Source organism: Chinchilla lanigera, unplaced genomic scaffold, assembly GCF_000276665.1.
Source record: "Chinchilla lanigera isolate Chin_1 unplaced genomic scaffold, ChiLan1.0 scaffold00052, whole genome shotgun sequence".
In the NCBI taxonomy this organism is placed as follows: domain Eukaryota; kingdom Metazoa; phylum Chordata; class Mammalia; order Rodentia; family Chinchillidae; genus Chinchilla; species Chinchilla lanigera.
In genome coordinates this window covers 4,970,345-4,985,943 of record NW_004955453.1, presented here as the reverse complement: position 1 = coordinate 4,985,943, position 15,599 = coordinate 4,970,345, and the positions used below count along the sequence as shown (strand labels likewise).

Sequence of the window (15,599 nt, the reverse complement as noted above, 5' to 3'; positions counted from 1 at the left end):
GGAACTGGCTTTCATATCCATCTCATCCTCCCCCGCCTAAAGACTGGAAAGACAAACACCACAGTGCCAACAGTGATCACCTTCAAGTGGTGGCATTACGGGGGAATCATTTTCTCTTTTTTATGCTTATCTACATTTTACATTTTTAACAACAAATACGTTAGATGAACAACTTCAGAGAGAAATGAAAGCTATAAATATGAAAACATGCTGGTGTATAACTTGTATGTAATTAGCAACTCATGAATTTTAGGCAGACATGTTGGCAAACAGGATGAATTTTCAGAATGGTTCCAACTATGCCTTGCAGAAGCTCCTGACTGCCTTTCTCTTGCCTGAGTTATGGAACTGCAGTCATTTCTCCAGGGTAATCTGACGTCTTTAAAGGTCAGTTGACTTAAAACCACTGGTTGCAGTGGCTTGAATTTTTCCTTCGCATTTTTGTGGGGAAGACATTTCCGTTTTCTCCCGAGACTCTCTCCCTTGTGATCTTCACATCTGATAACATGGGTCCATAGCCAAGAGGGAGTACCCAGCGCCTGCGCCCTTTTGCAGAGGCACTCCTGTATGCGGAAGTGGAGGCATGGCCCCAGGTTCTTCACTTCCTCCCTGGACAGAAGGAATTGAGCATTCTTTCAGGAAGTGGCCACCACAGAAAGCCCCTGCTGTCTCGGCCATCCTGTGGCTCGCACACTGTGAATCATAGTGCGATTCTTGTAGCGGCCACTGGGGAAGCAACCCTCAGGTCTGCAGGCACCAGCTCCAGGGCAAAGTGCAAGAGCCCCTGTTTAGATGTTGGGTCCTGGAAGCTTTTCCTAGCATTTGCAAAGAGACTGTTGTTGTTCTTCCGTGTCTTTTTTGGAAAAGAGAACTTGTGCTGGCACAAAGGATAGTAAGGTAAGGATGTCTCGTGTCCACGTGGGTATCTGAATTCTCATTTTTGCTCCTGAAACTGATTCTCAGCTTTGCATTTTCAGAGCTTGGTTTTATCTGAGCAAGGCTTTCTGGAATGGTCTCACTGTGATGGGACACACGGCACTGGCGTTTTAGTGTCATGATAAGAGCATTAGTTCTAACAGTGTTGCCATAGTTCAGGTTGAGCAGCTAAGGCACCTTGGTCTCTGTAGGAAAGTGCACGGTGGTGGTGGTGGTGGAGAGAAAGTAGCTGTTGGATGGTCTTCAGGAGCCATTCAGTGTGACTCCTGAACATCACCTGTTCAATGCTGCATCTGTAGCGTCTGCTCTAGATACTCAGCACATGCGTGATGAACGAACAAGTGAAGGGCCAGGTAGCTCGATGGACACGTCTTTTGTGTTTCTCTAGAATCGGTGTCCTGTGGGATGTTTTCTCCGACTCTCCTAGGAAGATTAGCTTTCCTCCTCTAAATATTCAGCACTTTATGGTAAAGTACTTAACTCAGTGTTGAAAGTTTTAGCTTATACATCTGTCTTTCCTGAAAGCCCATGAGCTACACAAAGCCATGATTTGGCCTCATTTTTCCACTTACTTCTAGGCACTGTGTAGAGTGCCTGGTACCTAGGAGATACTCAATAAATTATAATATTACTGTGGCAGGCTCATAGGCATTTCTCAGCTTGGGGAACAGACTTATCAAGGGGATCAGACTTCTACATTAACCTGTTGTCTTTGTTTCTTCTGTGTTGGTAACACTTTAGCAACTTCAATCTTTTTGCTTTTCTTGGCTCTTAAGGGAATGACACCCTCTGTTTCCAGCTGTCGGTATCCTATGTATGGGTTGAACACACAAAATGCAGTGAATGACCAATGAATTACATTTTCAGAATCAGATCATTCTGATCATTTCCTCATGATTTTACGTAAAGAGACACCTTAATTTCAGTAGCAAATCATCTGCAAGTCTTGGGCATTGGGGATAGCAGCACATGGCTCCTGGGTTATGTGGATTCTTAGGGCTTTTGCCACACAAGCAGAAGCCCTGATCTAGTCCGTGCTCAATTCTTCCCATATCTTTTATTGTTTGTGGTCCTCCATCCATGGGCTGCCCTCCCTCTGATGGGTACCCTTGCCTTCTATTTGTAGTTTTTGTACATTTTCTCCAACTCAAAAAAAAAAAAAATGTGATTTTGGTCTGTGTTTTTGCTTTCTTTCCCATGAACTTTTTCTTATTTTAAAGAGAAAAAAAACTCTAACAAAACAACAACAATAAGACAAAAACAAAAACAACACAGAAACAACAAAAAACGATACGTGACCTCAAAACAAAATGATAGGAATTAACACTGATTGCTACATTACGTACTGTTATCTTCAACGAAGTTGCTCAGTCCACCCGATGTAAGAATGCAAGACTGATCGAATAATCAAAGGCAATAACAATTAAAAAAAACAACCATTGGAAACGACACAGAGCTTCACCATACAAGATGGTAGGAATTCAACAATGGTTCTTATACTGCATATCTCAGTGTTTGCTCCTGCTCCCCCTGCTCAAATCAATGAAGTGTTTTTGGGGCAGAAGTCCTATCTCATTCCTCTCTGCAAGCTTGGAGTTTAGCACAGTGCCTTGACACACGGCGGATACACAGTGTGTGTTTGTTGGATGGATGAGTCAGCGAGGGAGGGGGATGGGAGGGTATAAAGGGGAAAACTGGGATTTGGCATGAATTGAAAAATTGTAACTGATTATCAATTATTTCTTCATTCAAAAGTTGTTTAATGATAATATACTTGGTTTTTCAAAGTTAATAATATTCTTGGTCATCAGTACTTAGATTATAAATTCATTTGAAAAATCTGAACTATAGCTAGCAATAATGTTTACAAAAATAGCAACAATAACAATAGTATATTTTCCGTCTGGAAGGTCCATTACATAAAAAAGATGAATGTAATGTTTGCATTTTAAGAAAATCACAAAATAATTTTTGAAACAGCCATTTGTTCTATAAATGTGATTGCAGATTCTATGCTAATTCTAAAAGGCAAATATAAATGCTAATGAAAATTTAAAAACTTTAATAAGTTGGTATAAGCGAATTTTGCCACAGAAAAATGCAAGTCCCTCTTCACAGCAATAGAATCTCCTGTGAAAGGTGGTTTTATAAATCCTACCCAAGTAACTTTATAAGTATATAGGGTTATACAACTCGGAGAAATCAATTGTATGGTATTAAGCAAAAGTTCAAGTTAAAAATCTATTATGTGCTAAGTGAACACTCTCAGAACAGGCAAAATGTTGAGTTACTCCATGGATTTTTCAGTTCCAATTACAAGATTTCTTTAAAATCGTATGGTATTTAGATCTGAGCAATCTATTTTGCATGGCAAGTCCAACCAAGAATAATCTGTATTATGAAAAGACACCTAGTGAAGACAGAGGAGAGAGAATATAACCGAGCAATGCATATGACATGTAGATTTCAAAACTAAGGGAGTTCTTTCTCATCTCTGAAACTAATTGAGCATATATATAAAACATTAAGACTAACTATAACTAAACTCCATTTTAATTTAAGGGAACAGCATTAAACCCAGCAGAGAGTTTACAGCAATCCCACATGCTGAATCAGAGAAAGAAAACTAGAAATCTTCCTGGAGTCTGTGGCTCCAGGTCTGCCAAAATTTCATCAACAAAGCCCCTGGTTTACGGCTGAAGCCCGGCGTGGTTTGCTGGAACAGAAGGGCCTCTCTTGCTGCATTGGGATGGGGCAGCTGTCTTCCCTGTGCCATGAAAGAAAACCACTAACTTTACAGTAGCAGTGAAACTCAAAAATGTACCCTCTTGGCTGCTATACATGGTGTTATAAGCTGTAATAATGTTAAGATTCCATACAGGCAAATTAATTTGTAGCTAGCTTAATACTTGCATAATGCAATGTATTTCAAAGTAACATCAATGTGTTTCAGAGCAAATGTGACAAGATGAGCTCAACAGAGACAAACCTAGAGACCAAAGGCAAAGTCTTCACAGGGTTTGGAAATAATACAGGCAATGAATCATGTATTCAGCAACAGACACTGTGCTGTTCACTCTTTGCGGTTTATTGATGTAATGTGGACCTTTGACATCTGGAGGAAGAGAGAGGAAGGGAGAGCGATCTTATGTCTATTGCCTTCCAGGCAGCTTACAAGACACAGGACGCCAAGTCCAGGATGTCAGAGATCTGGTCACTGTGTTTACCCTAGCACTTAAACACATGCAGCAGATGCTTAGGTAGTTTAGGTCATCCATACGTGTCATAAATATGTGCTGCTTTTGTTCCTTGGCTGATGCCATGCCAATGGAGAGAATGCCATCCGAGTAGAATCCAGTGACTGTTTTATTTTAACCAGTGAAGTATACTATAACTTACATTGCTATTTAACTTAGTTACTATCTAAGCTACTATTTAGTTTAAAGTTACTATTAAGTTCCTTAAGTAAGTTCCTATTTAGATCTGTTACTATTTAAGCTACTATTAAGATTTATGATGTTACATCACTATTATAGTAAGCACTGAGCAATATTTTTCTAAAATCCTAAAGTGACTCCTATGTCTTATTTTTATTTACATATATTAATATGTATGAAGGACAGAGACGTATACCATTATATTGGATTCTCTGTTCATACGAGTGTCATTGTTACTGCAGTAAGTTGTTAACTACATACATTTTTCACTATGCAAATTATTACATGAAAGTGTGGTCTGTTAAGCGTTGGTGAAGCTACCTTCTTTCCAATGCTTCCCTCCTGAACATCTGTGGTCTAGGTCTGGGAATTCTTTCTCTCTGTCCCTATCTGTGAGGAGCCTGGTGTTTCCAAATCTCACTGCAGTCGGGAAGGAAGTGTGTGCACTGTGAAGGTGATTTTAAAACCTGAGCATTTTAGGAAAGGATCCATCTAAGCTAGGGAGTGTGACTCTCTGATACATCTTACCAGTACTGTGCTTAGAAGAATGCTTGTGTGTCAAATTTTGGTCAGAAAAAAATGGGGAAGGAAGCTGGAGAATGTCCTTTTATGTGAAAAAAAAGGTGGGTTGAGACTCAGAAAGTGAACGGTCGGGGAGGCCACGCCTGAGGAAAACAGGTAGCTTTTCTGCCTTCTGAAATCACTCGATGCAGCTAAGGTGGTGACCTCCGCAGTTCCATGTGACTGCTGGGAGCTGCCTCAGCTGGCCAGCAACACAGCTAACTCTCAGCAAGTGCTTCTTCTGAGTAACACTGGCTCCCTCCACTCCTTCCTGCCCTCTCTGAGGGGAGAGACAGAGATCACCAAAGCTTCCCGGACTGGAGTGATTTTTAAAATATAAAAGAAGTCCACAGATGAGAAGGAGAGGTCCATTTAATGAGAAAGGGATATGTCTGCCATGAGAGAAGAGAAGATCTGATTATCAGGGCGGGGCTTAAGAACATTCTGTGAATATCTCCTTCTCCTCGTTGGCCTTTGGCTGGCAACTGCCAAGCCTGCGGAACATTCTGGACTCCCTTCCCACTCGTGGTTCTTCCCACTGCTGATGAGTTAGACACTGGCCCTGACCTTGGCGCAGACACTGTTTGCTGACCCTAAACACCCAACAGGGAGACCCTCCTCCCTCTCGGACTCAGAGGCCTGTTCTCCAAAGTTCCCGAGGGGGCTCTGGGGGGTGTCGCTGGAGCCATGCTCAGCCGTGCTCGGCCACCTATCAGGTTCATGAGCTGGGGTGCTGTAACAGATGACAGCAGATTGGCTGGTTTCAACAACAGGTCTCTGGGTTCTGGGACCAGAAATGCAAGATTACGACGTGTGCACGGTTGGTTTCCTCTGAGCTGTCTCTCCTTGTCTTGCACGTGGCCATTTCTCTGTGTGTTCACATCCCTGGTGTCTCCATGTATGTCTAATCTCTTCACAAGGACACCAGTCAGATTGGCTCAGGGCTCCTTTATGGGGATATTTTACCTTAATTACTTTTTTTTTTTTTAAGGTTTTTTGAGACAGAGTTTCACTCTGTAATTCAGGCTGGACTTAACTCACTATGTAACCCAATCTGACCTTGAACTGTCAGTGATCCTCCTGCCTCAGCCTCCAGGTACTGGGATTATAGGCATGTGCCACCACGCCTGGTCCTTAATTATCTCTTTTTTTTTTTTTTTTTTTTTTTTTGCTTTTTTCCATTACCGGGAATCGAACTCATGACCTTGCGCTTGCCAGGCAGGTGCTGTGCCACTGAGCTAAATCCCCAGCCCCTTAATTACTTCTTTAAAGGCCTGGTCTCTAAATACAGTAAGGTTCTCAGGTACTGGGGTTAGGACTTCAACACATTAATTGGGGGTGGGGGCAGTCTTTGAGCCCTGCTCCCATTAGTCTTTTTAAAAAAAATTTCTTAAGAGTACAGTTCACATTCTTAACTATGGCACTGTTAGCAAAGAAATTGGACAAACAACGTAACAAAATGTGGGTCTGGTACCTGGATCTCATCCGAAGTGGGGTACCTGTTCAGGAATAGTTGTCTGTGGACCTCAGAGGTGAGAGAGACAGAAATCCTCCCAGCTTGCTGGCTCAGGACCCATGAGCACTCCAGGGTAGCGTGGCCCACCATGAAAGCAGTCCGTCCTTCTGCTCAACCCCCCTCCCCAGAGGCCGTGCCTTGCGGAGGTGGGACACCCACAGCTCATTGCCCTCCTGGAGATGTGACCAGGGGCACATGTCATATCCGGGAACTGCTGGCCCCATTTTTTCATACCAATACAGAACCAAACAAAGAGCAGCCCAAGGAGAACAGACAAAGGCTGTTTATTCCGAGTGTGTGTTTTAGCAGAGACTCAGAAGCAGGCAGGCAGAGAGAGCTTTAGGGTAGGAAAAAAGGGCAGGCTTGGGTGCGTCCTGGCTGGAGGCTTCTGGCCTGCAGAAACTGTAGGTGGCCACTTGGAAATGGGGCAACCTACGTGATTGGGTGGGGCGGGACAGATTTGGCTTTTTTTCTGATTGGTTCTAAACTGGAAGTTTACACACAAAAAAAATTAGGAAAACTATCAGTTTTTAATTAAGTCCTGGCCCTTTGGAACTGCTGTGGTTTCTACCTAGATGTCCCCTCAAAGCCCATGTGCTCAGAGCTTTGGGGAAGTGATTGGGTATTGAGGATATGATATTCACCAGCGGATTGGCCCACGGATGAGTTTATGGTTAAGTGTGATGTTGGGTGGCGAAGCCTGATGGGAGGAGATGGTCACTGAGGGTGTGGCCTGGAAGGGTCTATCTCCTCCTTCGTCCCTTGATTTCCTTCTCGCCTTCCTGCTGCCCTGCCATGGACTGTTCTCTGCCCCGCCCCTCTGCCATGCCGCCCTACCTTGGAGCCAACTGACTGTGGGTTGAAATCTTTACAAACTGTGAGCCAAAGTAAACCTCTCCTCCTTAGAGTTGTGGGTGTTAGCTATTGTGTCTCAACAGTGAGAGAAATAACTAAGACCAGAGCCAGTTGTTACAGGGCTGTTGCTTGGCTTGCTAGATGTTTACACAGCAATAGCAATCTGACTTCCGGCACATCTGATTCAAGGCCTGGTCATATCTGTGTATTCTCTTCCCAAGGGAAGCACATGATTCTCAGGGGTTTGCCCTGAGCAAGTCTCTTAGTAGGAAACCTCAGTGTGTTTTACCCGCCTCTGATAGGACTTTTGCTGAGTGTAGTAGTAGCCAATGCCAGTTTTGTCAGAGTCCTTTTAGATACTATACAATTTTTGGCTGAAGTCTCACGACTCCAGTGTCTTATTTCAAAGCTAAAACCAGAGTAACGTTTGGGGCTAGAAGGAAGCAGATGTTCCCCACTGTACAATTTCAGAAGAGGGAGGCCCTGACAACTGTCAGGAAGCGAGTGACCTCAGAGAGATGGAGCTAATGACAGGGTTTGGTTGCTGCATGCCCTTGATATGCAAATATACCTGTGAGAAGCAATGCGGGCAACCAACACCGCCTTCATTGACTCCGGAGATTTCCAGCCCTCCTGGAGAGTTCACAGGTACAGGGATGCATTCTGAGCCACTTGTTCTGTTCGTGATGTTCTCACTGTGCAAGTCTCCCCTCCCCTGGGCAGCCTGCTGTGTAGGCAGGCTGCTGCCTAATGCCATCCTGTTCAGAGAAGCTTCCCAGCTTGCTCTTCACCTCCGCCATCTGTGCTCCTAATTTCAATCCTCAAGGCTCCTTGTTGCTTACCCTTGGGATAGCATGCAGGGCCCCCAGACCTGCACCTGTGTGCTCCACACAATCCCACTCCAAAAAACCCGTCTGCTCACCGCCCTACTTTTCCTCCTTAGAGGACCTGATTTGAGCCTTACTTTCTCCAGGACGCCTTCTCTGACCACACCGGACCACCTTGATTCCTTTTCTGTCTGCACAACCCTCCCATAGCACACCCATGTGTCTTATTCATTTAGTCAGTAAGTAAAACTAACCATGATGCTTTTGAGTGACTATTAAATAAGTCATACTCTGCACCATCTCCTGCACATCAGAGATTTTACCCCTTACAACCCCACAGTGCTGGGATATGCACCGCCTGTTTCAAGAGCTCAAGAGAGGTTGGTTGAGGACAGTGTGGAGACAACGCATCGTGCAGATGGATGTCTTTATTAGAAAACTAAAGGAACGAGCCCCTGCCTGGCCTCCACAATGGATAGTTCCCTGACACCATTTCAGATCCAGAGAGAGGGGATTTGGGCAGGTCAGCCTCTGTAATACCTCATACCTGGAGGTAGCTGCACTAATTCAGCAGAGAAGAAGAACAGCTTTTAGACTTTCAGACTAAAGGGAGCAAACAGTCGCTGCATGCTGTATGTAGGGTTTGGGGTCCCGGAATGCAGCCAGGAAAACAGTGTGTGTGTGTGTGTGTGTGTGTGTGTGTGCGCGTGTGCATGTGTGTGTATAGCTGGGCAGGCGCAGGGAAGCTCCGTGGAGCAGGAATGAGGGAATCAGCAGGTGTGCTACAGATGATGCGTGGAGCTCTGGGCAGAAAGAGCAACAACAGCAAGACTGAGTGATGGAGCATGTAGCCACCGGAGGGGCTAAACCTGGCAACGTGAACCCCGGCAAGTGCGTTGATGGGCGGCCCTGGCACCCAAGGTGGGAGGGGGCCCCTTCAGCACTGTGGACTCCACCTGCAGCAGCCCACCTAGATCTGGGACCCCGCATCTGCGTGCTGGGTCTGGAAGGAGGCCTGGCAGGCCCAGGTGGCTCTGTCCCAGAGAGCTGGGGCTCCATGCACATCAGCAAGACCAGGCCCAGGCCTCCAGAAATAGCATGGGAGTTTCTCTCTGGGTGGGAATGGGCAATCTGGTCCTCGGTGGGGGAAAAGTTGGAAACCTGGGTACTCTGGGCCCAAGATTAGAGTTGGCCCTTGAAGATGGGAGTAAGGACACCTCCGGTAGACAGACGTAGACAGAAAGGATGTGGAGCCTGCAAAGTGACTTCAATAGCAAACCAAGTCTGTTAGTGACAGATCTAAGAGTAGGGCCTGGTTTACATGAGTCCCTCAGTCCAGGGGCTAGAGGGTTTGCTCTAACTCACCAGGGTTTCCATACAGCCTCCACTGGGACCCCCAGTTTCTATGGTGGTACCCTAAGGGCAGGAATGGGATGTGCTCTGGGAAGGAGCAGTTAAAGAGGAAGAATTTGACAAGAGCAAAAATGCACCTGTCTTAGTTACTTCTCTCATTCTGGGAGAAAATACCCAACACCCACAAGTTAAAGGAAGAGAAGTTTATTTTGGGTCATAGTTTGTAGAGGTTTCACTCCGTAGCTGGCTGGCTCCAAGGCAGGGTGGCATGGCAGGGGAGAAACAGTCCATGGCATGGCTGCAGGAAGCAGAGAGGGGTGAAGGGAATAGAAATTATAAATACTTCCAGGCCACACCCACAGTGACCCACCTCTTCCTACCAGAGTTTGCCTGCTAACATCGCACCCAGCTATAAACCCATCAGTGGACTACAGTGGACCGCCAAATTTGCAGAGGTTATGCTCCTAGAGCACCCATGAGGTGTGAAAGCCCACAAATTTCACATATGATCAGAAAAATTCCTATAAATGCCCATTTTTATAGATAAAACTCAAAATATACTATGTTTCCCACAGTTACATAATTTAATTTAGTTAAATATTGTAGTAATAAAGCCTTAGAAGGCACAGGGCATTTTAGCAGCATCTTAAGGACTTAGGGGCTTAGGAAGAACAAAACCCCAAACGCTCCTACACAGGCTACAGTAACCTATTATGATGCAGGAATGTCAGTGCATCTGCAGAGGTGGGTTACAGGGCAGCAGCCAGCTAGCAGCAAGCAGAACCACCACTGTCGGATTGGATACTTGCAAACCTCCTGCCAAAAACAGCTGTGGAAGATACTTGTGCTTTCTGCAAAACTGGGGAGGGGGGCGGTGTCTGTGAACAATTCTTAAGGGTTTAAGAAGAACAAAACCAACAACACTCTTACACGTTAGGTTCTAAGGAAAAATCCACAAACAACTGAGGCCTTGAACTCTGAACTTCAATTTTGTAGGGGAGATACTGTAATCCAGTATCACACACCCATGATCCAGTTTTCGCACCCATGATCCAGTCAACTCCTGTATCAGTCAGTGCTTACTAGAGAAACAGGTAGAATACAAGATATACAAATACATCAGGATTTTCAAGATTGGCTTACAATGGCCACCCACAGACTCAGGCGTGGGTGAGTGCAGAAGGGCTGTCTGTACACTGAGGATCTGAAGGATCCAGTCGAAAGCCTGGAGCTCTGTATAGTGTCCCGAGTCCACATCACGAGGCCAAAGGGTCTGTGGTGGAGGCTGAAGAGTCTGTGCTGGAAACCAGGAGACAACGTCCAAGGTGGAAAGCAAGAAGTGAAGCTCCTCCAAAGAGCACAGGAGCAGTGCTTCCTTTGTGTCCCATTCCATGCCATTCTGGTGATAATCCTTCCTAGAGTGGGTCTTCCCCACCCAGAACTGTGCTGTGCTAATTCAGTGTAGTGTTTTTTACTCAGACTGACACAACCATCCATCACAGAAGCCCACCTTTGAGCGCAGGAGACTTTGGGGGCACTTTTTTAGATAAACCCCATTAACAACATCTTTCTTTTTAATCTTGAGGAGTTCTTCTATAAGCCTTTGATTGAAAAACCTACCACTCAAAGAAAGATTGATGATCAATAACTTTGACAATGATCATTCCAATTTCTGGTCCTCTCTGTAGAACCCAGGAGCAGAGAAAATAAATGCTTGGAGTTCAAAGGCATGACAATGGCACCAAAAAGCCACAGGGTAAATTTTCCACAAAGGATGGCAATACAAGAAGTAAGAAATGTGTCTTCAGTGAGGGACTTCATAAAGAGCTCTGGTATTTAGATACTCAGGAAGTCGGAATAGCAGCACCTCTTTGTGATGTGCCCCTTTAGAAAGCTGATATCATGTACTGTGCCTCTTCAAGGCCCATTTCATGGCCTCTGAAGTCTGGAGGACAAAGGAAAGAAGTAGAACCCCATTTAAGTTAGCTCAGATAATAGGGTGTGTTACATTTTTAGAATCCGAGGACAGAAAATTCAGGGCTCCTTGGTACAGTCAGAAATTCAGGAGCAAAAAGGCATCTGTTCTCTTTGTCTTGCAAGAGCTTTTGTGACTTGGGGCTTCGTCATGCCCTCCCTTCTCTCCACTTCCCTCCTACCTCCCTCTGTCTCCTACTTGCCTGCGCTACAAGCTGTCGGACAGGCCAATGACTTGGCAGTGCTCTTGGACCCCATTCTTTGTGTGCTTCAGGTCAGATTTTCAAGAGACAGACTTGGTTGACTCAGTGTGGTCTACAGAATGATCTTCCATGAAGTAGGTGTGTCTTGGTTACTTTTCTCTCATTGCTGGGACAAAATACCTGACGCCCAAAATTAAGGAAGGAAAGGTTTATTTCCGCTTACAGTTTGTGGAGGTTTCAGTCCATACTTGGCAGATTACAAGGCAGAGTGGCACATGGCAGAGGGCAACAGCTCATGGAAGCAGAACACAGCAAAGCAACAAACACACACCAATGAGGAATGGGGGAGGAATGGCCTCAAGCACTCTTTTCCCCTCCCTTACATATGCAAACTATCCACCCCAGGGCAGGTGTAGCTCTCACACCCACAATCAATCAACTCTAAAAGCCTGCCCCATGGCCACATGAGGCTTTGGGGGGACACACAGACAAACCATAACAAGGTGTCAGCCACCTTTGATGAGGCAGAGTCAAGAGAAAGAGTGAGATATCAAGGGCCTTGGAAGGAGCAGAGTTGGGCAGGCAACAGCTGATATCTCCACTGTAGGCTTCATGGCAACCATAGTGACACTGTGATTTGGGGGTTCTCCAGGCTGTCCCAGTGATCCACTCATTGCTGTGCACACATAAGACTGCTGTATGTGCCTTGGCATTGTGGTACCCACATTAGCTCAGCAGTCCTGAGATCCCAGCACTTTCCTGGGTGTGTGGTCTACTGGCTTCTAACAACAGGGCCAATATTTTGCCAGTGCAGCCCAGTTGGCTGGCCAGATGACACTGGTAAAGGAGATCTAGAGAATGCATTCATTTAGCCTGGCATATGACATAAGCTTTCTTGTAGTGGTTGAGGGGTTAGGCTCTGAAGTGGGGCTCCAGCATTCCAATTATGGCTTCACTATGCAGTAACCATATGGCCTTAAGCAAGCAGCCCAGTAACTACATCAGCTTTCTACCAGGACAGCACATACCTGAGGTAATCAACTCAGACAAGGTTTATTTTGGTCTGTAGTTTTAGAGGGTCAATCCCATTGCTTTTGGGCCTGTGGTGAGGGAGCACATCATGGATCGAGTGCATGGTAAAGCAAAATACCTCACGGTTAGGGAGAAAAGAGAGTGAGGAAGAGGTGAAGTTTCCACAGTCCCCTTCAAGGGATTGTGCCACACCCCCCAATGACCTAAAGACCTCCTGCCAGGCCTCACCTCTTAAAAGGCTCTGTCATTTCCCCATAGCACCACCCTTGGGACCAAGTTTTAACACCTAGGGCTTTGGGGGACATTCAAGGTCCAAATTACAGCACTTAGACTTTCTAAGTCCTAGTTTTCTCATTTGTGAAAGGTGCAAAATAAAACTATTTGGTGAGAAATAAGACATGCCTGGAGTAGGGAGGAATATGCTCTGAGAGCCGATTTTGATCCTTAGAAAGTACACGGGAAATGTCACTCACGATTGCTGTCATTACCATTAATTTCCATTTCATGCCTTATAGACCTAAATGAATTCAAGGCTCTGAGCTATGATTTTCCCACTTCCCTTACAGTTCTTACCCGAAGGTTTTCCCCCTGTATGGTTAACAAGTGCTAGTATTATTCACCTGACTTATAATGTTGTGCTTTATGCTTCTAATTGAAGAAGTTCTCACAGTCAAAGACAGAAAAAAGTGCATAAGCGCTAAAACCTTGACCTGTATTTGGGCAATTTGTGGTATATTGAGAACTCACCTTTCACATCATCCTGTGTGTGATTTGCTTCTGCTTTCCTTCTCTGAGTAAGGAAACAATAGATACCTCTAGTTTCTTTGATCCCCGCCAATATTATCTAAAATTATCAGCCAAGCATGGTGATGCATGGCTGTAATCCCAGCGCTCAGGAGGCTGAGGCAGGATTGCTGCATGTTCAAGGCCAGCTTGGGCTACAAAGTGAGTTCAATGACAGCCTGAACTGCAGAGTGAGACTCTCTCTCCAAAAAAAATTGTCATCTTCTATCCCAAAGAACATGCCTTCTATTTCTGGAGACTACACACAGATCAGAGAGCTGGAAAACTACACAAGAGGCTTCATCTACCTCATTCTGGTTCTTTTCTCCTGCAGGAGCTGAGCCACCCCTGAAGACCATGAACCTCTCTTCTGAGCTCTGTAACATCTCAGACTGGTTGAGGCTGGAAGCAACAGTGAAGACCTCTGTGTATGTGGTCACTTCCTCCTTTGCCGTGCTCATCACTGTCATCGTTATTACCACAGTGTCACAGAATTTGAGGCTGCGGAGAAAGATCCGATACATCCTCCTTTGCCATCACCTGCTGTGCATCTCCTCCTACTGTGCACTGGGGTTGTTTTCCAAGGAATGCGGGCCCTGCTGGCCAACAGCCCCCTGCTGATTTGCTGGGTGGTGTTTGGGGCAGAGCTCAGCGTTGGCGAAGGGATTCTCTTCATTTTGGCCTTGATGGCTCTCCACACCTACCTGATGATTTGCTGGCCCCTGAAATCTCTGTCCTTAGTAGATTCAGTGAAATACAGGATTCTGGCTGGGGTTTGGGCAGTCATTGTGTTTAAGAACGTTTGCTTGTTCCTCATAGAGGGCATTAGCCCCACCCCGGTTGCTATTTTAACATCTGTACCCCTTTGCCCTGTGACCTTGAATGGCATACCTGCCAGGGCCACTGGCATGCTTTTCCTTTTCCTTCCTCTGTCTGTCATCCTTGCAAGTTACTTTCTGATATATCAGGAAGGGAAGTGGGCTGGCCATTTCACTAAGTCAAACTCCAAAGCAAAGCAAACAGTCCTTACTCATCTTCTGCAGATAAGTCTGCATGTAGTGCCCACCCTGGTGGTCGTGGGTTTGGGAAAGAAGTGTGGGGTATTTTTCTCTGCTCTAAACCTGGTCCTTTTCGGTGTCTTTGCATTTGCCCAGTGTTTTAACCCGCTGGTCTATGGGCTCTGGAACAGAGAGCTACAAGGCAGACTGTACCATTGGCTGGGCTGTCGGGGGAGCTGTGGTCACTTGATGACTGGAAGGGGGTCACCTTGGGCAAAAGCTCAGCCGCGTGAATGAGCAGCTGCAGTCCTAATGGACCATCACCTAAGGTCGAGGACCCGCCTTCCATTCAACCCCAAACAGGGACCTTCATTTGACTCTGAGAGTACATGAGTAGATCAGAGTTACTTGGTTGGTCTACAGTTTTATTGTTTGCTATGCACAGTGACTTGGCTTCATTGACATTATTTAGGTGTGTTGAATTCCCAACCCAGAGAGCGCTTTTGACAGCCTGCCCTGCTGCATTTTGTCAGCCTGCCCAAACTGCATATTGAGAATGCACTTGTTGTTCAAAACTGAGGAATGCCCAGGTTAATGTGAGACAAAGTCTGGCTCTCCCCTTTATACTAATTAAGGGTAGGTTGGGCTGCAGATAGGAATAGAAACATCAGCCAAAACATCAGTAACTTCAAAAAGTCGGAGGTTTTTTTTTTTTTTCTAGTATGAAAGAAGCCTAAATAACCCAGGTCTAGGCAGCTCTGCAGTCAGCAGGCTCCTTCTCTCTATCCTGCCATGAGTTGTGTTCTACCTCATGGCACAAAATAGCTGATAGTGCTCCTATCATCACATTTGTACTTTAGCCCATAGAAAGGAAGAACGGGCAAAGGGTCTGCACCCATCTTTGAAAGACACTTTATAGGAGTTACATATTTTCATTTTGTACATCTAACTGGCTAGAATGTAGACACACAACTAAGTTTAGCTTTAAGAAAGAGTGGAATATGTTGGGTAGCACTGTTCTCAGCTAAAAATTGGAGTTCTTAATACTAAGAAAGGTACAAGTGTGGTGGAACATGCCTATAATCCCAGCACTAGGGAGGCTGAGCCAGGAAGATTGCCATGAG

The 15,599-nt window shown here is 45.4% G+C and overlaps 1 protein-coding gene across 1 annotated transcript; it reads left to right on the top strand.

The window, feature by feature from the left end:
* Positions 1–589: 589 nt before the first annotated feature.
* Positions 590–15,599, top strand: LOC102008692 (olfactory receptor 5P3-like). The gene is given in 3 exon segments (XM_013519758.1): positions 590–897; positions 13,812–14,042; positions 14,045–15,599. Coding segments are annotated over 2 exon segments (936 nt in total). The 5' UTR covers positions 590–897; positions 13,812–13,834; the 3' UTR covers positions 14,773–15,599.